Source organism: Pelodiscus sinensis, chromosome 3, assembly GCF_049634645.1.
Source record: "Pelodiscus sinensis isolate JC-2024 chromosome 3, ASM4963464v1, whole genome shotgun sequence".
Classification (NCBI taxonomy): Eukaryota; Metazoa; Chordata; order Testudines; family Trionychidae; genus Pelodiscus; species Pelodiscus sinensis.
This window is the reverse complement of record NC_134713.1, coordinates 126,012,031-126,036,404: the sequence shown is the minus strand read 5'-3', so window position 1 is coordinate 126,036,404 and position 24,374 is coordinate 126,012,031. Positions and strand designations below refer to the sequence as shown.

The following is a 24,374-nucleotide window of genomic DNA, read 5'->3' as shown; positions in this document are numbered from 1 at the left end:
CTTGTGTAATTGTTGTACCTCTTTCTCTTGTTAGGAGGTGTATACATTCCAAGAATCCTCAAAGTTGTGTGGAATCTTTCATGGACTATAAGATTTCATCCGTCTTACTCACAAAAAGATTGGTCCCGTCGAAAGAAAAATCCTCAACCTTAAATTGTAGCTCCCTGGGTATTCCAGAAGCTTTGAGCCATGATGCTTTACTCACTACAATCACAGTAGCTGTGCTGCGGGCTGCAGTGTCCGTTACATCTAGTGCCGATTGTAGAGCAATGTGGGCAAATGGTATGACCCTCCTGTATGATACTCTGGAGCTGGAGTTGTTTTTGCTCCAAGAAGAACTGTGAAAGATCCTGACGTTTAGAATAATTTGTGTAGTCATAGTCAGCCAGCATTGCTGAGTAATTAGCTACTGGCAGTTGTAGAATGGCTGAGGATAGACCTTCCTGTCGAGAATATCTAACCATTTGTGGTCCTTGTCTTAGGGAGTGGGCCTGTACTGGAAACATTTTGCTCTCTGGTCAACCACCAAGGAATTCGGAGGAAGATGGGAAAACAGAAAACCCATCCCCTTGACTGGCACAAAATATTTGTAGGTGTGACAGAGATAGGTGTCTGCCAGATCATATTGGCAGGGTCCAGGATAGTCTCACCCATGGGGAGTGCAATCTTTCAGGATGCAGTTGATTGTAGGATGCGTAACAGCCTGTGCTGTTTCTCTTGGACCTCCTATAGGTCCAGCTCCTGCACAGTTGTCCTCTCTTGGATAACTCCTGGAATTGTTTGATGTCATAAGTTGGAGTGGTGGGAATTATGGCCCCATCCGGAGACAATGATGAATTGTGTGGGGGAGATCTGTCTTCCCCTTTGGAGAGGGAGTCTTCTTCCTTAGATTGTTGGTGTTCCGGGGGTTTTGGTGCCGTGTCACGAGGTGCACGTGGCAGGGAATGTGGTGATCTCTTGGCTAGTGTTGAAGGAGCAGGATGTTGGCTTCTGTGGGCTGACCATGTGTCCCATGGGGGCCATTGTCCTCGGTATGGTAGTGGCAGGTACAGCCAATGATGACCGTAACAGCATGCTGGGGGAAGCATATGGGTTGATCTTGCTGAGCATGACTCCCAAGGTGGATGCCTCTGCATGGGTGAAGAGTGCTGGGAGGAGAAGCAGCTGTGTTGACCTGTATCAGCTTCGCTGATCGAGATAGATGGAGCTGGGGAGCAAGGTGAATGGATGGAGAGGGTTGAAGAAGATGGTGAATGCTGTGCCAATGATCTATGCTCTGTAGGAGTGTGTCTAGACTACAGGGTTTTTTCGAAAAAAGTGGCCTTTTTTCGAAAAAACTTCCCCTGTGTCTAGACTGCTGCCATGTACTTTCGAAAGTAAATCGAAAGAATGTGGCAGTTTTTTCGACCATGGAAAACCTTGTTTTATGAGGAAGAATGCTTTTTTTCTAAAGTGCTCTTTCAAAAAAAGGCACTATGTAATGCAAACTGTGCTTTTTCGAAAGAGAGCATCCAGAAAGGGCAACTGAAGGGGAGCGCTGTCTGCTGCCAAGGATGGGAGAGAAGGAAGTGAGGTGTCACACCTTGCATGCACGTAACAGACACCAACAGCATGAGGAGACGCTGGTGTGCATGCACAGTGCAGCAGGGCACTGCTAGAAGAACACACCAGCACTTAGAGTGGAGCACCCATGGGGACATCACTTGAAGAAGAATCTGGTGTTCCTGGACAGGCATCCAGAGATAGGGCCTGAACATATGATCTGAACAGCCTCAAACTTTGGAACAGTGTGGATTTGGATCTGAACTTTATGATTCAGGTAGGACTAATTTCTTGGCTCACAAGACTGTATCAATTCAGGACAGTGTGGCCATATGGAAGTATTCTAGAGCTCTTATCATTTATCCTGGCTTGCACTTGGCTTTTCCTTTATTTCTGTTCCTTACAGAAGCTCAGTCACAAGACTTGTAGGTAACATGCATTTCTATCTTTTCTCTTCTGTGGCTTGATGTGCAATCATTTTTCTGTTGGCTTTGTTGTTTTGTATTTTTCTTTCCCCTGTCCTACCCAGCTTTAGGTAACCTTCTACAATGCATATGGCCACACACTTGGAATTCTTATGCAAACATCAGCTACAGCACCCAGTTCCCTCTTTCCTTGTATTTTTCTTACTGCAAAAGCTGTCCTATATAGAAATGCATATGCAAACAGGAAGAGTTGAGACCTGTTGCAGAGCAGCACTACAAAAGCAGAGGAGAGGAATCTAGTATGTTTGGCATATCAGTGGATGTATGTGGATGCATGTGCTGTTATTAAGATCTACTGTTACAAGGCTCTGGTGGGAAATCTCCTGGAGGATTCCTGTACATTGAGATCTCTTCCCGTCTTTTCCAGTATCCCATATATGCTGCCAAGAGGGGAATTGAATATTCCTTCTAATCTTTTCCATACATGTGCGGAATAATTTTATGTGTACCCCGAGACACGTGCATGTACATCACCATTAGAAACAAAACCCTAGCGGTGGGCCTCTACTAATCAGCTGCACAACATTTGAAATTCTCCTGAGCAACCGCACAAGTGCCCAACTTACAGGGAACCCTGGTGCCTACTTCCAAATCTGATGGATCCTTAGGCAGTTAATGTCATCCACACTAAGGCTGTACACTTGCTATCTTCTCCAAGGAATCATAGCAGGGAGATGTTTCAAGTAGGGAGATGTGCAGTGCCCCCTCTGCCCCTCCATTGGGATCTCAGACCCTACAGAGAAGCCTCAAGGAGGAAAAGATGGTATCTTCAAAGGCATCTGAGGTCCCTTTTCTTGTGAATGTGGGTAGGGGAATCTGTGAATAGATGTGGTGGGGGGTTATTATGAGTCTACAAGAGCACCACAGAGAAATACCTTTTTCATGAGAGGACAGGCTTCTGTTGGACCCAAAACACCATCAATGCTTCACTTTTTTCCTTCTGAATATTGTAATCCCATTCAGTCCATTCCCAATTTATAAATGCAGGAGAGCAGCTAAATTAAATAATTATACTTTGATAGCATATTTATATATTTTTGGAACCTGCATGAAATTAAGGTTTTATGGATGCATAATAACCTTCCAATTCATCTAATTTTGCCCATAATCCCTCTCCAGTTTGGGTTAATATAACTGACTACTAGAAAAGTCACACATTATAATACAATCATAGTAGTATTGTCTGACCACATGGATCCGACAGGCAGAAATCATTTCAATAACAAATACATGTTCTGCAAAAAATGTAACTGTATATAGTTTGGAAAAGAGTTTCAGGCTGTCCTTCAGGGAGCCCTATGCAAACTTAAAGGGAATGTGCCATGACTGAGAGACATGGCATAATAAAGACAGGAAATGATTTCTCACTGACCAGTATTAATTTAATATTGCAGGGTTTCAGAGTACTGTGACGGGGGATCCGACCCTCGCACTCCAGGTGGCCCGGAGGCAGCAGCCCATCGTGGGGGCATGGAGACGGCCGCTGCACTGAAAGACATGCGCGGTGGTGTGGTGCAGGCGCAGTAGTGCCCGAGCCCGAACCAGCGGGTCTTAGGACCCTGGGACTCACGGCCAGGGCGCGTCAGGATGCCACGCGGGACCAACAAAAGGGAGGAGGGAGGAGAGAGAAGTGGGGGGAGAGCAGGAGCTGGCTGTGCTCTTAACCCCCGCAGGCCCTGGACAACGGAGAAAGACAGGAGGCGCTCCAGACACCCCGGGAGGAAGCCCAGCCGCAGGTGCGGGATGGGGACGGCCCGGCGGCGACCGGCGAGAGCCACAGCGGGGTGTGCAACCCGGGAGCTGACCGACAGTTGGGAACCCCTCCGCCACCGGGGACTAATTAGGTGAAAGCGGCCAAAGCTGGAAGGGGAAAAGGGAATAAGGACCACGGGAGCGGCTGAAAAGGTGGACAGAGGCACGGAGGGACCTTGGGGTGAAGCCCACGGGACATTCACCCCTGCTACAAATACAACCACCTCTCACTTCTTCTCTGCTGTCAATGCAGCTCTTGTTCTGGTGACCTCTTTTCTTGGTTGGCATAGGTACTGCATCTCTCTAAGGGTATGGCTACACTATAACGTTAATTCGAACTAACTTAGTTCGAATTAGTTAATTTGAACTAAGCTAATTCGAACTAACGGATCCAGACTAAAAAACTAGTTCGAATTAGCGTTTTGCTAATTCGAACTAGCATGTCCACATTAAGTGGACCCTGAACCGGGCTTAAGGATGGCCGGAAGCAGTGCCGGCAGGGCATCAGAGGAGGACTTAGAGCGTGGAGATGCTGTCTCAGGCTAGCCGAGGGCTGTGCTTAAAGGGTCCCGACCCCCACACCGGACAGACAGTTCTCAGGGGTGCCCCGCTTGCAAAGCAGTCCTGGCTTGGAGTGCCCGGACTACCCACACTGGGCACATCACAGCACTCGGCCATCAGACCGGCTGCACTTGCCGCAGGCTGCCATCTGGGGAGAGGGGGCAATAGGGGGGCTGCAGGAGAGCTTCCACCCCCAGAAGCCCGCAGAGCCAGCCCAGTCCTCCCCATCTGGGGCTCGTGCCCCATTCCTCCCTCACCTCCTTCCACTTACCCTTCCCTAGCCCCTCTTTTTGATGTACAAAATAAAGATAACGTGTCTTCCAAAATGGAATCTGTCTGTATTGAACAAAACAAAGCTAAGGTTGTAGTGTAGACCAAAATGAAAGTGTTAAGGAATGTGTCAAACCATGTTAGTTAACTTGATTTTAAAAAGCACTTTCATTTTTCATTGTCTAAACAGGACCAAGAAGTGAGCAACTTGGGAATGTGGTACCAAATCTTTCCTTCCTCTTGAGTACCATCCACTTCAGCTCCTAACCACAGCCTCTATCTATCTAGACACAAGTTCTGATTCTTTCATAACTAGTCCCTCAAGTCATTTACATCTGTGAAAAAGGGATGCAGATCTCCCTGGCCTTTCCTCCAATTTTCCTGCTGGATACCTGGCTTTTGTTTTGTCAGGGTGAGATGGGCTGATGACTGGTTTCCTCCCATTCCTGTTACTAGAGTCTCTTCATTCTCCAATGAGATTCAGATGGAGCTGAGGTAGAAATCCAGGACAGGGAGTGATTAGCAGGGAGGGATAGAAAAAAAGAGAGGGAAAGCACGGGTATGTCAACAGTGCAAAAAGAGACATGTACTTAACTTGTTACCTTACTCAGGTCAATATCATAGTGAAGACAACTTGGATCAGCAGCTCATATTAAAGCCTGGTGTTGAATTTGAGCTGCTAACCCAAGTTAAAAGCTAAATTACTGTGTTCTCACTGCTATTTTAACCTGAGTTAAGAACATACCCGTTAACCATATTTAAATCTAAAAGCCAAATGATACTTTATGAAGTTGTCTGAATATACTTGTAAGCATTTGATCAAGATACTTTCAGACAGGCTTAATCCATGGGCATTTAGACCCATATTGGTAGGCTCCAACAGGCAGGTATTGGTAACGTGTTTACCTTAGGCTAAGAGTTCACCTTTTATATCCTCTAACAAAAAAATGTTATTGCTAATTACTGACTGCAGCTACAAATCAATGTAAGACAGTTCACCCTTATTCAGGGCTGGCTCGAGCCATTCCTGCATCCCAGACAACGTGCACGTGACACATGCGCAGCTCCACCCCCGGCCGCACGGTGCACGCACGGCCCCACCTCCCAGTGCGCTGCGCACCTTACAGCTGCAATCGGGTGCATGGCACCTGATTGCAGCTCTAAGGGGTGCCGTGAGGCCCATGGTGCCTGATTGCAGCTCTAAGGGGTGCCGCACGGCCCCCGCCCCCCATAGGTTGGCTCCCTGGGCAGCTGTCCGGCTAGCCCACCCCTTAATCCGGTCCTGACCTTATTTCCAATCTTAATTCAGATGAGACCTACAACCTCTTTTCTTTCTTCTCAAGGCCTTTCCTCTCATCCTACTTGCTGCGCAGCACTGCACTAGCAGCTATGTCTACAATACAGGGTTTTTCTGGGATACCTTTTTTTTTGCAGAAGAGCAGACACACTCTTTTGGAACCCCTGTCTTCCTCCATCCACGAGGAAGAAGGGCTTTTCTGAAAAAAGGAGGTTTTTCTGAAATTTGGCCTAGTGTAGCTGGGCCAAATTTCAGAAAATCCTCTTCCTAAAAAAACTATCGGAAAAATTGCCGAGTGCAATTTGTGCAGCTTTTTCCGATAAATAATTGTAGTCTAGATATAGCTTGGGTTCCTATGCTTTAACACTGGTGTGTGGGTTGAGGAAGGGCAATGTTGGCTCTTTGTTTTATTTAAAGCCACCTGCAGTCATCCCTATAGGTCAGTAGGGTTGCCACAAAAATACCGGACACACTTGACATTTCATCACAATCTACATTCCATCTTATTTAGAAAACACCAGACATTTTATATTTTGAAATTTATATTTTCTCAGTTTGTTTCCTGAACAGAAAGCTCAAATACTATTGGACTGTCCGGTTCAAAACCGGATACCTGGCAACCTTATAGGTCAGACACCTTCTTTTTAGAAACTTTCTTTGCCTATCTGATTAGGTATTTTTTGAAACAGACACCCTTCATCCTTTATTCCTTTCTGACCTTATCATTTATTATTGTCAAGGCTTTCCTTTTACTTGCTAGTTAGAACCTTTCTTTACATATATATTTCTTTAATCACTTAATATAACTTTAATTTTAAATTTATGTACATACATGTAAAGATGATAAAAATAAAAATTTGTGTAACAAAAAAGGTTGAAGCTGTATTGTCCAGTGCTGTAGGCCATTCTGATGAGTTTCCCTCCTTGGAACTGATCACTGCTTGCTAAGCAATTTGCCTTAAAATATTTATTAGACTGATCTGCTAAATAAGTGCATCTTAACCCAACAATATTTTGTACCTATTTCTCAGTTTTTCTGTTGTGTCAATAGAGACAGGTTTGAATGAATGGAAAATGTCCCTTTTACAAGGGTGTAAATAACAGAAGACAGTGAAAAAACAACCCATTGTCTGCAGCTTCCCTGCCTGTAAATCTTACCCTGTGGTACTGATTCACCCACGTGAATCGTATTGTTGGCCAACCCAAAGCATTCGAAAATCAGGTCAGACCCCTCAAAATCATGAGACTCAATAAATAAACTTGAGACTTTGGAAAGTGGCCTCCGGGTGCTTCACCCTTCAAGGTTTCTGTTTTCAAGGTTTTCTTTGCAAAAGTAAGTTTAGAGAAAGAGAAAAACGCGAGGCCGCTGCAGAACCGCATGAATCCAGGAGCTAGAGCTCTGCCCCCCCCCCCCCATTGCAAGACTCCTGACAAAATGCACGAGAGCTGGCAGGATCCCCCCGCCCGTCCCTAGCAGAGCCGGGGCTGAGCGGGGACAAGGAAGCTCGGCCCGGGATCGCACCCCAAGGCAGCGGGGGGGGGGGGGCTCCCCACGTGAGCGCAAAGGCTGCTGGGAAGGCGGGGCGGGGCGAGTCGCTGGGTGACAGTTTAGTCGCGTGGCCGCTCGGTGGGCTCGACTCTCTGTCGCGCGCGCGCCCCTCCCCTCCGCGCGGGCGGCCGGTTGCTGCCCCCGTGCCCATGGAGCTGGTACTGGCCGACACGCTGCTGGGCCTGGCGCGGGACCGGGACCCCGGCGCGCTGCTGCGGGCGGTGTGCGGCGGGGACGGGGCAGCCCCGCTCTCGGCGGAGCGGCTGGAGACCCTCCGCTTCCTGCTGCAGCGGCTGGAGGCCGGCGGGGCCGGGGGGGAGGCGCTGGGGCGGGCGGCCTGGGAGGTGGCGCTGGGGCGCTGCCTGCCGGTGCTGCGGGGCGGCAGCGGGGCGGCCGACCCGGAGCGGCGCCGCCTGCTGAGAGCCGCCGGCGGGGCGCTGCGGCACTGCGCCCGGCTCTGCGGGGCCCCGCTGGCGGCGCGGCTGGCCGGGGAGGCGCTGGCGGCGCTGCGGGCCGAGCCGGCCGGGGCCGGGTTGGGCGCCGAGGCGGCGGTGGAGGCGCTGGTGGCCGTGGCCCCCGCGCTGCAGGAGCCGGCCTTGCTGGAGGGGGCGGTGGACGCGGCCTTGGCCCTGCTGCGGGGGGGCGGGGAAGACGCCGCGGAGGAGGCGGCGGCGGCGCTGGTGGCCGGGCGGCTGCTGCCCGCGCTGGGCAGTCACTGCACCGCCCTGGGGCGGCTCTGGGAGGGGCTGTTGTCGGGGCGCGGGGCCGCCCCCCAGCGGGTGAGCCGGACTCTGCTCGCCCTGACCGCCCTCGCGGACCTGCTCTTCCCCGCTCTGGAGGGGGAGGGTCGCGGGGAGCGCCCGGCTCTGGACGCCCGGCTCTGCGGGGGCTTCTGGCGAGCGGTGCAGGAGGGGCTCACCGACGGGGACTGTCTGTGCCGGAAACGAGCCCGCTACCTGCTGAAGCGAGCGGTGGAGGTGTCCGATCAGCTGCGCGTGGACTGTGCCTGCCCTCAGGACATTGGAAACGGTACATAGCCGGGACCTGTCAGTCGGGTGAGAGCCTAACCCGACTGGCTTAGCTAACCAGCACATCCACAGAGCAGCATCCACCTCCCTTGCAAGACAGCAGGCATGAGTAGGCCGGCTATGTGCATTACTGCATCGTGGGAAAAAGTGCACAGCCCCGTTCTGCTAGTGCTTGGGTACATCCTGCAGAATAAGTGTATTTCTGTCCTCTTGTGTTGAGCATTGGAAGATAGGTAGTTCCTTACAAATCTGCGGATATCCACGGGTATCTGCATCCATGGATGTAGATGCTAGGATTGCCAGGTGGTTTCAACAAAAATACCAAACACACTTGACATTACATCACAATCTACATTGCTTCTTATTTAGAAAGTACCGACATTTATATTTTCTCAATTTGTTTCCCAAACAGAAAGCTCAAATACTGGACTGTCTGGTTCAAAACCGGACACCTGGCAACCCTAGTAGATGCTGATATCTATGGCTCATTTTTGTAGATGCAGCTATGGATACAACTGTATCTGTGCAGGGCTCTCAAGATAGGCAAACTTGGCTAAATAGCATACTTAAAATGGTGTTAGGGTCTGCATATACCATTGGTATTAGGTTCAACTACTTATTATCTGAGTTGAAATACTCTGCAGTTAGGAGTCTCAGAAGCGTGTGTTAATTGTAAAGTATGGAAACAGAATTGTTTATGGAGTCTACCATGTTACAACCTCATATCAGACTTGGTAAAAATCAACATAGGCAAGCTGGGCCTTGCCTAAATAGTCAAAGAAAGCATCATTCTAACCACTGCTTGAGGCTTAAGTAAAGATGGAGGCAGACAGTGGGAAAAGATGCAGTGCAAATATTGGCCCACTTTGTAGCCTCTCAGATGAATAACTTGCAGAATACTTTGTATGCTGCTCAAACTGCTGACTAGCCAGTCTTGTGGACTATTATGGAAAACTGAACTCACAAGTCTGGGGGAGCACTGGGAACACTGCATCTTGAAAACATGCTGAATGGCTGCTAGAGTTGGTATTTGTACCAGCCGGTCCCCCTTCTGCTCCCCAGGGCTTATAAGCCTGGCCGTTCATTGAGGGCTGGCTTGAAATGGCCTGGGTAATTGTTGCTGTCCTTGTTCATACCTCACCCATTCACAGGCATAATTTAGCAAGTGGTGCTTAAGAAGTAGGAGGGAGATTCTTCCTTAACAGTTTCAGATATCAAATGTCTCAGAATATATGAAACTTTCAAGATTGTTGCATGAGTAACGCGGTTCTGTTTTCTTCTTGGACTTCTTGTGTAATTGTGGGCAAGTTACTTAAGCAAGTGCAAGAGGTTAATTACAAAAAAAAAAAAAAAAAAAATCTGCAAACCAGCATCCCTACTAAGTCATAAAACAATCACTACTTGTGCTGTTGCTAGCAGATTCTGAGCAATGCCACTGCCATGTTAGTTCACCATTTATATGGCAGGTAGCAAAATATGAGTTACACCTATTATTGGATAAACATATGAGATCTGAAAGGATAGCAAATACTGAAAATTGACTACTATCATGTTTTTCTATCTAATTTTAAATGCGCATATCAAAAAAATATGCACGTTAATATATTTTCATTTGAGTTACATAGGAAATTACTGTTAAAATTCACTAGATTTTAGAATTTGATTTTTTTGTCAGCCCTCGTGGAGGAAAAGTGTTGACATTAGAAGGGGTTGTGCATGTGAAAAGACTGTAAGATCATGTTCTGTGGCATTACTTCTTGATGATCGTAACTCATATTGGAGAGAGCAATGTATAACTTTTAGCTTGAAGGATAGGAGCAGAAATGTCTTTGTAATTTAAACAATTTAATATTTTCAATTAGAACCAAGTCTCTTCTGGTGGTCTGTGGAGAAGAATGACAAACTTTTGCAATTTTGGGAAAATTACATTTTAATAATGGAGGCTCTGGAAGGAAATCAGGTAACTGTACTTTAAGGTTTGTACAACTCACAGTTTGTTTATAATGTGGAGTATTTTTGATTACGGTATGCACATGATAAACAGTTTTGTCAATCTCACATTTTGTTTAGATATCACAAACTAGTAATCTTGCTTTAACAGGCATATTTAAGTATCCGGTTACAGCTTTTTATAACCTTTTGCCTTAGACTTTTTGGCTTCCATATGCAAAACATTTAACATACAGCTTTTATGTTAGGTTGAATTATTTTCAAGTTAAAAACCTCATAATGTCTTTGAGACAACAATAAATCTAGTGAGTAGGGCAGGGGATTGCATTTGCTTGATTTCTGTTTGCTTGAAGACTTTGAGTGAGTCATTTAGCTGACGATGATAGTCAGATTTTGTTATTTCATTCAGTTTCCAACTATAAAGTAAGACTTAATAAGCCACTTAAAACAATTAAAATGTCCTTGGATGAAAATCACTATAGGCCTGATTCACATTAGACTTGGTGAAAAAAACTCCTATTGACTTTAGCTCTACATCATTTCAAAGTGGGGTAGTATTTTGTCATTCATTTTGTGATTTGAAGACTTCCCTTTCCACACTATGTTGTCTAATTATTTTACCTGCTAATCTCCAGCCTTCCCCTTCCAGCTCCAGCTTCTGTGTCAGCTTGTTCCAAGGATTTATTTTTCCATGCTATAGTGAGCTTCACTCTGGGGCTGGCAGGCCTAGTGGACGGGCAACAGCCAGACAGTCTGTTGCCGTTTGGGATAGCTCTTCTGGGCAATCTTGTGGTCTGGGCAATCTTATGGTCAGGGTATAATTTTGTCGACTCCTTTCTTCAGGTCCTGAGACCTCTGGAATCTCAGGTGTGGTCCTCCCTCTTCAATGGATCCTGGCTCAGAGTTCAAAGGGGGAAAGGCTCAGTCCCTTCTGGCTGTTGCTTGAGATCAGATTCTGCTGGATCACTCCTACCTTCCCTGTTTTGCTATGGCACCAGACTTCTTGTACGGTCTCAGCAATGCAGGAGTTTTTTTCACCAAGTCTATGTAAATCAGGCCTATCAGTGCAATCGGAAAAAGATATGCAAATTTGCATGGAATTTGCATATCTTCTTTCGACTGTTTCCTGTAGTCTTTCTAGTTCACTCATGGAGCTCATCTAGACTACAGGGAACGGTCCAAAGAAGATATGCAATTTCATAGCTAAAGTAATTAAGATGCAGCTTTTTCGGCGAACCCCTCCTTGTCAAAAAGCCTCATAAGACTCCTTTTTTGAGGAAAAGCAGCTTTTCGACGAAGGGGGCGGTTCACCAGAAATGTTGCATCTTAATTACTTTCACGTTCGAAAGTGTGATCAGAAGAAGATATAAAAATTCCCACGAAATTTGCATATTCTCTTTCAACTGTTCCATATAGTCTAGATACACCCATAGAGTCCAGTTGTTTCCTCTGATCAGGGAGAAGGTGGGGTAAGATCAGACCTTTGGTCTTCTGGTCATGACTTACTCACAGACTCTGTCTTCCCCATAATTGCTCTGCTTCAGTTTCCACTGTCTGTTTGCCTTCTTGCAGCCAGTCTCTCCTTCACTCTTCCCCCTGCTGTCTGCCAAAGCTTCCTTTTTAAGCAGATCCTCTAAAGGAAACATGCCCAGCAGCTGCTGTGAGGTGTGGTCATCCTGGCACAGTACCATTTCACTACTCCTTTTACTTTAGTGTGTGGTCTGTAAACTTCCTTATTAGGACCCTACCAAATTCAGGTTCATTTTGATCAATTTCATGGACAGAGGATTTTAAAACTGGTTAATGTCATGTTTTGAGATGTTCTGTATCTAAAATTTCATGGTTTAACCCTGGGGGTCCTGACCCAAAAAGAGGTTTGTGGAGTGTCTCAGAGCTGATGAAGAAAGTCATAGGACGGCCATTCTCACTTCTGTGCTGACTTTAAGCTGGGCTGTGAAAGCAGCAGCTACAGAGCTTCCTGTAGCCAGGAGAGATTGATGGAGGTAAATCTGATCTCCCCTGTCCTGATGGGAAGTTCAGAGCTGGCAGCAGTGCAGGGGAAGAGGAAATTGTTCTTTCTCTGCCTGGTGAGCTAGCAGCTGGAGTCAGGTGAATGGTAGTTGACCCCAACTGGGATAACCCCAGATTTGCCCATCCCCACGCCTCCAGTAGCTAGATTTCATGGGGTTCAGCTAGATTTCTGATTTCACAGCCTGTGACGTGTTTTTCATGGCTGTGAATTTAGTATGGTTATACCCATCACCTGTAGTAAAAAATGTGCACATCTTCACTGTTTAAAATGCATCAATAGGCCCTTTGCTGAGAGAAATAACTCCTGCAATGTTATTGCTAACTAAAACTTAAAATTTTAGTAAACGTATTGTGGAGTTTTGTTGAATTGAAAATCTACAAGTTATTTTCAATCATGAATGAAAATGTCAATTGCTAATAGGTAAGTATAATATTTGTTATGACAGAACAGCATGACAGCGAAGTCAGTTGAATAATAAACCTATGAACTAATATTAAGTACCGTGCACCAGATTCTAGGATTAATCACAAAAGGTACTGATTCAGAGTAACTCTTAATTTAAATAAAGTTATTCCAGTTTTTTACTAGTGTAATTGAGAACAAATTCTAATCCGTAAATACAGCTATGATACCAATTTACCAACTTCTTGGTTTGAGTGTTCAGTTAAATTAATTACATTAAAATTTGCTTTGAATTTCAGATTCATGTTATAAAGCCAGTCTTACCAAAGTTAAACAGTTTGTATGAATATGCTGTATCAGAAAAAGGTAAGGTAATTGTTTTCAGACATTATTTTAATCTAATGGTTAAGTATCAGTGTGTGGCTTTATCTACACTATCATTTGTATGGTAATGTTATTTCCTTACCATTCACTTGAAACAGCTAGATATATAGACGAGATAACTAAATATATAGACTATCCACCAACTAGCTAGATATATAGTCGATCCACCAACTATACTGTGTTAAGACCCAGTGTGCTCCGAAATAAGATGGAATCTGATTTTGTGGCAAGAACCCCTAATTCTTCTATGAATATTTGTCTCACTTAGCTGTGTATGAGTGTGCAGTGCACTTGAATCAGAGTTTTTGTGAGCTTCCTGGTGCCTCCAGTTGAGGATATAAAGGGTGCAATCACCCCTCTTTCAGTTCCTTCTTATCTCAAGTTCCTAATAATGATTTAATAGTATAGTAGATTAACCAATAAGCAAAAGCTTATCGGGTAATGCTATCAACTATACGCATTTAAATGCAGAGTCGCAGTGGGGAACCTACCCCTGTTGCAGCTCTGCATTTAAAATGTAGCAGGACTTGCCTGGCTCGCGCTGGGTTCGGGACCAAACCCTGCTGTATCTCTGCATTTAAAATGTAGTAAATGTAGTAAAGGAGCTGGGTGGGCAGGCAGCTTGGCTCAGTCCCCAGCTCACATTGGGTCCGGGACCAAACCCTGCTGTGGCTCTGTATTTTGATGTTGTAGGAGCATGAGCTGGGATTGAGCTGGACTGCGTTCCCTTGAGCTGCGGGGGGAAGGGGAGGGTGGGGAGGGGTAGCTCTTGGACCCAGTGTGAGCCAGGACTGAGCGCTTTAACTGCCTTCCCTTATCAACTAATCAAGTGGTCAATAAAAATTCTATCGACTACATGATTAGCAAATTTCCTGCTTCTTAACATCCCAAGTTAGTGATAGGTAAGGAAGGCATCACTTGATTTGTAAAAATGTACAGAATTACAATTTCAGTGATGTCACACTCTGCATTTTGGCAGGTGGACTTGCTTCCTGCTTTAGGTCCTCTTGTGTTGGAAATTTTGCTACAACAATGTTGTCAACAGTGGACTGAGTTGTGAAATTTCTCCCATGAATACGAAGCATCAAACTTGACAAATCTAGAACAATTACGTAAATTTATATTCACAAAAATATTTAAAAAACAACCTTTTAAATTGTATTTCAACAGAAGTATGCATTGTGTACACGAAAAATACACAGATCTTTGGTAATCTTAAGGAAGTTAGCTTTGACACCTAGGGCTATTCATCAAAGTCATCATCTGTGGTATCCATCTCGGGCCCCACTGGTAGACATGTTGTCACACTGATATTGTTTGTGCCAAATTCATACACCTTTGTTAGCACATGCTGTTGCAAAGTGGCAAACATATGGTTTTTGGAGATGAGCATTTGATTAGCTGAAGGATTGCTTTGAGAGTACATGGTATTTCATAAATAGCTAGTGTGATCAGTCTGTTCTGTCAATTCCTGGTAGGGGAGACTTGCTTTGAATGTAGTTTATCATCTCAGAGCCTTGCTAATTTGTCTTTTTGATAGCAAGTATAAATGCATCCTGTATTGGTGGCAAATTTTCTTTGTTTTGTAGAAAGCATCCAGCAATGTATCTCTGTAAATGTTGTAATGTTGGATTTCATATGGTAAATGCACGTTATGAATGTCTTCAATGCATTTATTACTGTCGCCGCCATTCCACATACCTTCAGAGTCAGGAGACAGTCTTTGGAGGCTGAATAAGATGCTTTCCAGTAAGATAATTTATTTTTTCTTGCTGATCTTCCACTAGTGACACATCATAAAAGGCTGAGGATACCTGGCAGTGCAGGGGTTTTTAATGTTTTGAGTGATAGGAACACATCTCTGAGAGTGATTCTGATCCCTAGCAAAAGGCACAAAACCAGAATCTTGTGGAAATCTTGGAGAGAGTCTTGTGCAAAAATCTGGAATTTAGTTGCAACTATCTCTAGAGCATTGATGCTAGGTCATTTTAGTATAAAATTTTTAATGAAGAAACACCACTGAACAGTGTGGGTGATAGCTTTATTATTTCATGTGATGACAAAATTCTTCAAGCAGTTCTTTGCGTTTCCACTGCAGGTTATGCAGTTAACTTATCTATCATGGAAGTGTGAGACAGTAGGGGTATGTCTACACTAGCTCGTTAGTTCGAGCTAGGTAGGGTAATTAGAACAAGCGGAGTTGCAAATGAAGTCCGGAATTTAAATATCCTGGGCTTCACTTACATGTTCACGGGCGCCGCCATTTTTAAATCCCCCTTAGTCCGAACTCCGTGCCCGTGGCTACACGCGGCACAGAGTAGGTAGTTCGAATTAAAGATCCTAATTCGAACTACCGTTACTCCTCATTCCACGAGGAGTAACGGTAGTTTGAATTAGGATCTTTAATTCGAACTACCTGCTCTGTGCTGCATGTAGCCGCGGGCATGGAGTTCGGACTAAGGGGGATTTTAAAATGGCGGCGCCCGGGAACTTGCAAATGAAGCCCGGGATATTTAAATCCCGGGCTTCATTTGCAACTCCACTTGCCCTAATTACCCTACCTAGCTCGAGCTAACGAGCTAGTGTAGATATACCCTAGCCTATTGTTGTGAGGGTCATGCTACAATCATCCCCGGCCAATGAATTCCACAGATTGACTGTGTTGTGGGAATAAGTACTTTCTTTTGAAAAGGAGTAGTCCTGTGGTACCTAAAAGTACTTTCTTTTGTTTTAAACCTGCTTCCTCTTAATTTCATTCAGGATCTCAAGTCTTTGTGTTATGTGAATGAGTAAATAACACTTACTTATTGACTTCCTTGATACAATTCGGCTGCGTCTACACTGGCATGATTTTGCGCAAATACTTTTAACGGAAAAGTTTTTCCGTTAAAAGTATTTGCACAAGAGAGCGTCTACACTGGGATGTGCTTTTGAGCAAAATATGTGCTTTTGCGCAAAAGCATCCATGCCAGTGTAGACACTCTCTTGCGCAAGAAAGCTCTGATGGCCATTTTAGCCATTGGGCTTTCTTGTGCAAGAAATTAACGTTGCTGTCTACACTGGCCTCTTGTGCAAGAATACTTGTGCAAGAGGGCTTATCCCTGAGCGGGAGCATCCGAGTATTTGCGCAAGAAGCACTGATTTTGTACATTGCACAAGAACACTGACGTTGTAAATACTCGTGGCCAATGTAGACAGGTGGCAAGATTTTGCGCAAAATCTTCCCAGTGTAGACACAGCCTTCATATTTTTATAGGTCTCTCTCAATTGTATCCCCCTTAGTTGTCTCTTTTCCAAAATGAAGTCCAAGTCTTTTTAATCTCTCCTTATATAGAAGCAATTTCATACCTGAAGAAGTGGGTCTGCCCCATGAAAGCTATTAAACCCACCTAATAAACTATTTTGTTAGTCTTTAAAATGCTACATGACTGCTTTTTTGTTTTACCAAGATCAGACTAACACAGCTACCTCTCTGTGAATAATTTAAGTTGCTCTTCTTTTTATTGATTCCAGTTCTGATATATCTTTTTTGAGAATGGGCAACCAGAACTGCATATGAAATTCAAAGTGTGGGCATGCCATTACGTAAATCCATGGTGGTATTTTCTGTTTATCACTTTCTTTTTTTTACTGGTTCCTAACATTCTACCTGTATTAGCTTTTTTGATTGCCATTGCACATTGAGTAGATGTTTTTAGAGAACTATTTACAGCAGTGGTCCCCCAATGATTTTATGCCCAAGTTCACTTTCAGAATTTAAGGACAACACAGGATCTATCCTGTCCCTTTCCCAAGGCCATGTTCCTTCTCCCAAAGCTACAATCACTCAACATCCCACTCTCCTCCGTTGCTTGCTGTCCCCCATCTTACTCACTTTTACTGGGCTGGGGCAAGGAGTTGGGGTTCAGGAGTGGGTATGGGGGTTCAGAAGGAAGTATGTGTGTTGACTCTGGGAGGGGAGTCAGAGTTGGGGGAGGGGGTTTGGATGCTGGCTCTGGGAGAAGGCTCCGAACTAGGACTTGGGGTACAGGGTACTGGCTCAGGACAGGAGTTTGGGATGATGGCTCTGGGAGGAAGTGAGTGGTGTAGGGGGGTACTGGCTCTGAGAGGAGGCCAGAGGTATAAGAGGGGATGCTGGCTCTGGGAGGGAGCTGGGGCTTGTGGTGCAGGCTTCCATAGGGTGAAATTTACTGTTGGTGGCTCCTGGTTGATGGCGCAGCGAAGCTGAGGCAGGCTCCTTGCTTGCCCTGGTCCTCGCTCTGGCCCCATGTTAGAGCCCTTTGTGGATATAAATGTCTGCCTGCAGATAGACATTGGTATCCGCTGATCCATAGGACTCTACTCTCAGGAACCAGTGCCCTGTGGCAGCCATGTAGCTTTATCATCCCTAGCCCTGCTAGCATAGCCAGGTGGAGCTGCTGATGTGGGATGTTGGCTCCTGGAAGTGGTAGACCTGCACTCCTGTCCTTTGGGCAGCATGTGATTTGTGACCCCTTCTGTTGGCACTGCCCCGACAGCTCCCATTGGCCACAGTTTTCCATTCCCGGCCAATGGGACCTTCGGGAGAAAGCAATGCTTGCAGGCAGGAGCAGTGCACCAAGACTCCTGGCCTCCCACCCCCCATCACACATGGGGTAGGGGATTCATGCTGGCTACTCCTGGAAATGACCTGGCAGCGTGGGGCTGAGGCAAGCAGGGAGCCTGCTAAGTGCTGATCACAATTGACTGGGAGACACCCTCCCCTAGTGTGTCCATTGGTTTTAATTTTGTTCTCAGCTCTTGATTTTATACCTGCTGATTGCTCATATTGTCTCTCTTTTGACCCTTTCCTTTTGACATTCATTTAGCCCTCCCCTAACTACTTTAGCTAGCTTGTTGAACAGGCCTGTAAAGGCTCACCTTGAGTGTTATGACACATTTTGATTCAGTTCTGCAGATATGTTGGTTCATGTGTCCAAGTTGTATAAGTAATGTTAAATAAACTGAGCAATTAGTGGGGCTTGCTGTTATGATTGGCAGGATGCATATGCACATCATTCTTTCTGGCACCTTGTGTTGAGTTAAAAGCTGACTCTGTTTGAATTAATCAGTTATCATTTTATGAGCATTAACCAATAACTCAGTACTGTCGGTTGAGACACAATTTAGAGTTGTGATGGATGCATTCTTGACATGGTTTTGCTAAAGTATAATATTGAAAAAAAGTTTTAAAATTTTTCTTGAATATAGCTACCTCATTATTCTGAGTTTGTTGTGTTTGATACCATTATATTTGTGTGGAAAAGGGGCTTTTAAAAGGGCATTAGGAAAAACTTCCTAACTCTCACGGTGTTAAACATTGGAATAAGTTGCATAGGGAGATTGTGGAATGTCCATCTCTGGAGATATTTAAGAGCAGATTAGATAAATGTCTATCAGGGATGGTCTAGACAGTACCGGGTCCTGCCATAAGGACAGGGGACTGGTCTTGATGACCTCACGAGGTCCCTTCCAGTCCTAGTATTCTACGAAATTCTACTCTTTTCTGACGACATTGTACTAGCAAAATTTGCACTATTTGGAGGACCTGGATCTGGGAGAATAGTAAATCTTCCCTGCCATGATACACCGGATGACACCATTGCAATGATGATCTTACAGATTTTTATTAATCAAATGACAGTTCTTTTATCTTTGTCATTAACTTGCCCACAGAATTATACATGCTATCAGACTACATTGCCTGTGGCCAAGAGTTGGAGCTCGCTGTGTGTCTTGTGCCAATGGTCCTTTCTCTCACACACACATTTATCATTTACTGTTTTGTAAATATTAGTATGAATAGAGTACTGTTAGTAGATAACTTACTAGTTTTAATTATTCTTTCATTCTGGATGGGACTTTTCTTTGATATTTTAATCAAAGCCTGAAATATCCAGCATAAGCTTTGAAATGCAGAAGTCCCTGGCCTTCAAGTATTGTTCTTCCCCCAAGGCTGTTATACCCATGAGTAAGTGAGTGCTTATATCAGATGCCTCATTCTCAGGAGAGCGATAAGTGAGAGAAATGTAGCATGTGCAAGTCATTCAGAATGAAGATACAAATAACAGGAGGTGTGTTTGAGGACTACTTTATTGTACAGTCATTGTGCCCAGCCCCCAAGCTAGGCCATACAGAAGTTGGTAAACCTCAGTATGTATATACCAACAAGAAGTGCTCCAGAGAATGTTTTCCATGACGAGGATACAAAGACTCCTAGATTGCATCAGGAGAAGAGATGGCACCTTCACTAGGACCTTCACAAGGTTCCAAAGATTGAGAGCTCTTTGGAACAAAAACTTGCATTAAGACCCAAGAAGGGCTACTTAAGCATTCGAGGCTTGGGTCATCATCATTCCTCTTAAAATGGCCCAACTCTCCCTGCTACAGTCTGAAGTGAGACATGACCTATCGGTGCTGTTGATTTTAGTGCTGACAGTGCTATTTTGATTAGTAACCTGCAGCAAAATTATTATTCTGTAACCATGAAATTCCTTTAATTCTCATTCTTCCCACCTCACAAATGGGCCCATTTCCAGAGCCTTGCTCAGATACAGAATGTTGTATTTGCATCCACATCTGTATTTTCAAAAATGAGCTGTGGGTATCCGCATCCACATTTGTGGATACGGATACCCATAGACTTGCAGGGCTCTCTACCCATTTCCACTGGGTTTGCTTTTGTGTAAGACAGTGAGATAGCAGTGGTAGAAAGAGAATAAGGTGGCCGGCAGAATGCCTGGAAAATAATGCTGCAGCCATGGTCCAGGGAGCCAGGAATATGACTCACTGAAGCCAGTTTAAAGTTCATTTTTCCATGGCTCACATACTGGGGAGGAAGGAACTGGATGCTAGAGACAACACAGGGAATCTAAGACTAGAAAAAAGATCTAACTGAAATAAAAGATGAGTAATAAGTTAAATTGTAATCTATTAAATAGAAAGTAGATTGATAGTTTTACAAGTAAATACAGTAGACAGCTGTTCTTTTGAATTACAGAGGGAGTGGTTTCAAGGGGAAAAGGAAACAAGTATTCAAGCCATGTTAATAAATGTTTATATTGTTTTTAGAGAAAAGCACATTTTATACGTCAGATAGTATAACATCTTTCTAAATCGTGTTTTGTAATAGCTAACAATCATGTCATTATATCTTGGATATTTTACGCTTTAATTTGATACACTTCTTTAAAATATATTGCTAGACAGATTACATACTGATGTCACTGTCATCTGACACACCAGTTAAAGATGTTCTCTTTGTAACAGATTGCTGGCTGTTTCACCCATCATGGCATATGTGCATTTACAAAAGGATGTTTGAGAATGAAAACAAAACTTTGACAAAGAAAGGTGTTATTCAGTTTCTGGACCTTTATGAAACAAAACACCTTCCAAATTCACCAGGATTTTCAGAGGTAAAGGACTAAACTCCTAACTTCCCCATCTCCTAACTATTTTCCAGGATAAATAGATATTTTAACTTGAAACTTTTCCTAAATTGATTACCTAAGTCATGTGCTATCAGATATATTTTATAAAACTTTATAAAATGTAGGTGTATTAATAGTAGTAATATTATTTAGAAGTGATCTCAGGGCTAAGATTACCTTGGTCAAAGAAAGAGGGTCTATTGCATTGTTCCTTGTCATTTATGCATGAATTCTTATTTCAGGACCAATGCAGCCTAACCTTAGTTGAATCCCAGTTAACAGGGACTCTTTTATAGGAAGACTGGATATGATCCCTTTCTCCCTGAGCGTTGCTGATGTTTGTTCTGTAGAACTCATCATCTTCAGAACTGGAGCTGTTGAGCACCTCAGTTTAGCATGGCCAGATGGCTCTGTTCAAAGAGCTTATCAAGGAGATTTTGAAGGGCATGTTCAGCATTTCACTACTTTAAGGACAGACTTGAAAGCCTGATGGTTATTTACCCTTGTTGTAGGAAGGTTCAGGTATCCCTTGAGACTGTTGAATAATCTGTTTTTACTAGATCTCTCATGATAAATTATGAAAAAAATATTATGCACTATATAAAAATAAATATTGTAGATAACTACACTCAATTTTAGTGGTGTAATAACATAGTGTGTTTGCATAGATTTAGTCGTTATCTTACATTTCACACGGGTGTGAATGATCTATTCTGTACTTCATTCATCCCCACTTCCAAGAAATAACTCTAGGCGCCTCAAAAGACACAATTTCTGATTTATATAATATCAGTTACTCATTAAAGTAACACCAACCTGATTTATAGTCAGTTTAAAAAAATTAAAATAGCTACAGTTATAATACTTGCCTCTGAGTCCTCCTCCAAATACTATGGTTCTAATCTTTTTTTCTTGTTGAAAAAGAAAAAAGAGTTTTCTTCCATTTTGTGTTAAGAAAAACAGACCCAAATGGGAAATAGAATATAGTGGAGCAGTGATTCTCAATGTGTGGCCTGCAGCCCACTAGTTGCTTGCAACCATTTTGCAGGTTTGCTGTGGGCTTGGGACTCTTTTTCCCCCCCTCCTGCAGCAGATATTTTAGCTGCGGCCCCCCTCCTCTGTGTGTGGGATGAGCCTCGTGGGCCAGATCCGGCTTGTGCAGGAAGGAAGCGGCTCCATGTGTTGCTGCTCCCCTGCCCCTGACTGAGGGAATGGCAGTGTAGGAAACTGCTCACTTAGGCTGTGTCCAGACTCAGGGTTTTTTTCGAAAAAAGTAGCCTTTTTTCGAAAAAATTTCACCTGCATCTAGACTGCAGCCGCGTTCTTTCGAAATTAAATCGAAAGAACGCGGCTTTTCTTTCGACGGCGGTAAACCTCATTGCACGAGGAAGAACGCCTTTTTCGACGGAAAGTGTGTGGGGACGCAGGGAGGCCATTTTTTCGAAAATAATGGCCTCCAGGAAGAAGCCCTGGTGGACAATCTGGGGCATGCCTTGCATGTCTCTGGTTCCTGTCTGCAGCCATTTGTTAAAGGGACAGGCACCCTCACAGCCACTTGTGGCAGCAAAGCAGCCAGAGCACACGGCTGGTTAAGTGCAGCATGTCCCAGCCCCAAGACCTTCCTAGCCCTTCTAGAGAGCCTTCTGGGGACCCAACCAGGGGCTCCAAACACCGGGCACAGTCATGGTCTGGGCCAGAGCTCAAGACCCTTCTCGAGCTCTGGGGAGAGGAGGAGGCCTTACAAGCCCTAAAAAGCAGGCGGCGAAATGCGGACATTTATGGCCGCATGGCAGAGGCCCTGGCCCAGAAAGGACACTACCCCTGCACCCAGGACCAGGTGCGCTCCAAAGTTAAGGAGCTGCGCCAAGGGCATGTGAAGGCCAGGGAGGATAGCTCCCGTTCTGGGGCAGCCCCCCACTCCTGCCCCTATTATACTGAGCTGGACCAGATCCTGGGTGGTGGTGAAGCACGCACACCACGGCGTCTCGTGCAGTCAAGCTTGGCGGACCCTGTGGTGGATGCGCCAGAGCAGGACCCAGAGCAGTCTGGAGACGGGGACATGGTGCCAGAGGAGGACAGTGAGGAGACGGCGACCCTCACCCTGGAGCCAGTCACACAGACCCCAGAGGCCTCCCAGGTGTCATCTGACGCCGGAATTGAAGCAGCAGGTGAGTGCAGTGAGGTTGTGTAACACCCGGGGGGCGGGGGGAGGTAGGTGGGTGCACAGTGGGTGATGCACAAGGGAAACCTGTAATGCTCAGGCTCATGCCCAGGTCACACACGGTGTTACCTTCAGAATGTCTGATTCCCCTGTCTCAAGGCGAGGACATGCCCTTTTGGACAGCTGTTGCACACATGACTGATTGTGATAGAAATGTAGCCGTGTTACTCTGATCTGAGGAAGTGGGTCTGGCCCACGAAAGCTCATCCCCTAATAAACCATCCTGTTAGTATTTTAAGTGCTACATAGTCCAGTTTTTTATGACTGATTGTGTCTTCCTCTTTTCCTCCATAGCCGGACCAGCCGTGCAAGAGGGCCGCAGCACCCCAGCCCCACCTCCATCTCAGGGACATGGGAGCCGCAGACACAGGCGTGTGTAAGCGGACATCCTGAGGCAGCATGTGGAGGCCGTGCAGGAGCTCAACACCATCCTGCAAGAGAGGGCGGAGGCAGAGGATCGGTGGCATGACCGGCTGATGGAGGAGCTGGTCCAGCAGCGCACGTCCCTGAGTGCCACTCTCAGGGAGGTCTGTGGCTTGCCTGCTCCTGTGCCTGGTCCTGCTCCTCCAGCACCCCATGACCCCGCCCCACCAAACCCCCCTTCCACAGCAGCATCCCTTTTCCCCCCTTGGACCTCCCTCTCCCCCAGCCCCCCAGTTCCCCATCCCCTCTCCCCCAGGCCTCCCCGTCCCAAGAGCACCTACCTGCTGTTATCCAGCCAACCGACAGGCGCACCACCCGATCTCGTGGCCATGGTGGACCCTGAACACGAGGCCCAAGCAGGAGACTGAGATCAGGCAAGCACCGTGCAACATGATCCCCTTCCCCACTCCAGGTTTCAAGCACCCCCATCACCCCAGTTAAATGACAAGGAATGTGTTAAACAAAATGTTTATTGTACATAGTTTGGCATGAAAGTATATTTTCTACATCAAAAATGAACAAAAGCTTTTTTATGTTTGCAACAGTTATACTATTTTCCAGTGAGTGATATTTAAAAAAATAAAACAGAACTTCTTATTTTGAGACAAACCCTGGTGTTTATTATTTCTCCAAACAGAGTCAGGAGATGGGTTGTGGAGGGAAGCTTCTATTGGGCCAGGGCCCAGTCCCCAGGCAGAAGCCCCTCAGTAGAGTCAGTGGCCTCCAATTGAGAATTGCTCCCGTAGGGCCTCCCGTATGCAAACAGCAGACCGGTGAGCCTGGCGGATAGCAGCTGTCCGGGGCTGGGCAAAGTGCCTCTCCTGACCATCAGCACCTGTACCCCCACCCTGGTAGGAAGGCCTCCCCTTTCCTCTCCACCAGGTTATAGAGAACGCAACACGCGGCCACCACCTCAGGGATGTTGCTCTCCCCCATGTCTAGCCGTGTGAGCAAGCACCGGAATCTGCCTTTTAAATGTCCGAACGCACATTCCACCTGGTTGCGAGCCCGGTTAAGGTGAGCATTA

At 45.5% G+C, this 24,374-nt stretch overlaps 1 protein-coding gene across 1 annotated transcript in view; it reads left to right on the top strand.

Annotated features, from left to right (window-relative positions):
• Positions 1-7,487: 7,487 nt before the first annotated feature.
• TARBP1 (tRNA guanosine 2 -O-methyltransferase TARBP1) overlaps positions 7,488-24,374 on the top strand; it is a 99,810-nt gene continuing 82,923 nt past the window's right edge. Inside the window, exons 1-4 of the mRNA XM_075924760.1 lie at positions 7,488-8,485; positions 10,347-10,444; positions 13,168-13,234; positions 20,540-20,688. Of these exons, the coding sequence (XP_075780875.1) occupies positions 7,606-8,485; positions 10,347-10,444; positions 13,168-13,234; positions 20,540-20,688 (1,194 nt within the window). The 5' untranslated portion in view covers positions 7,488-7,605. The remainder of the gene's footprint in view (positions 8,486-10,346; positions 10,445-13,167; positions 13,235-20,539; positions 20,689-24,374) is intronic.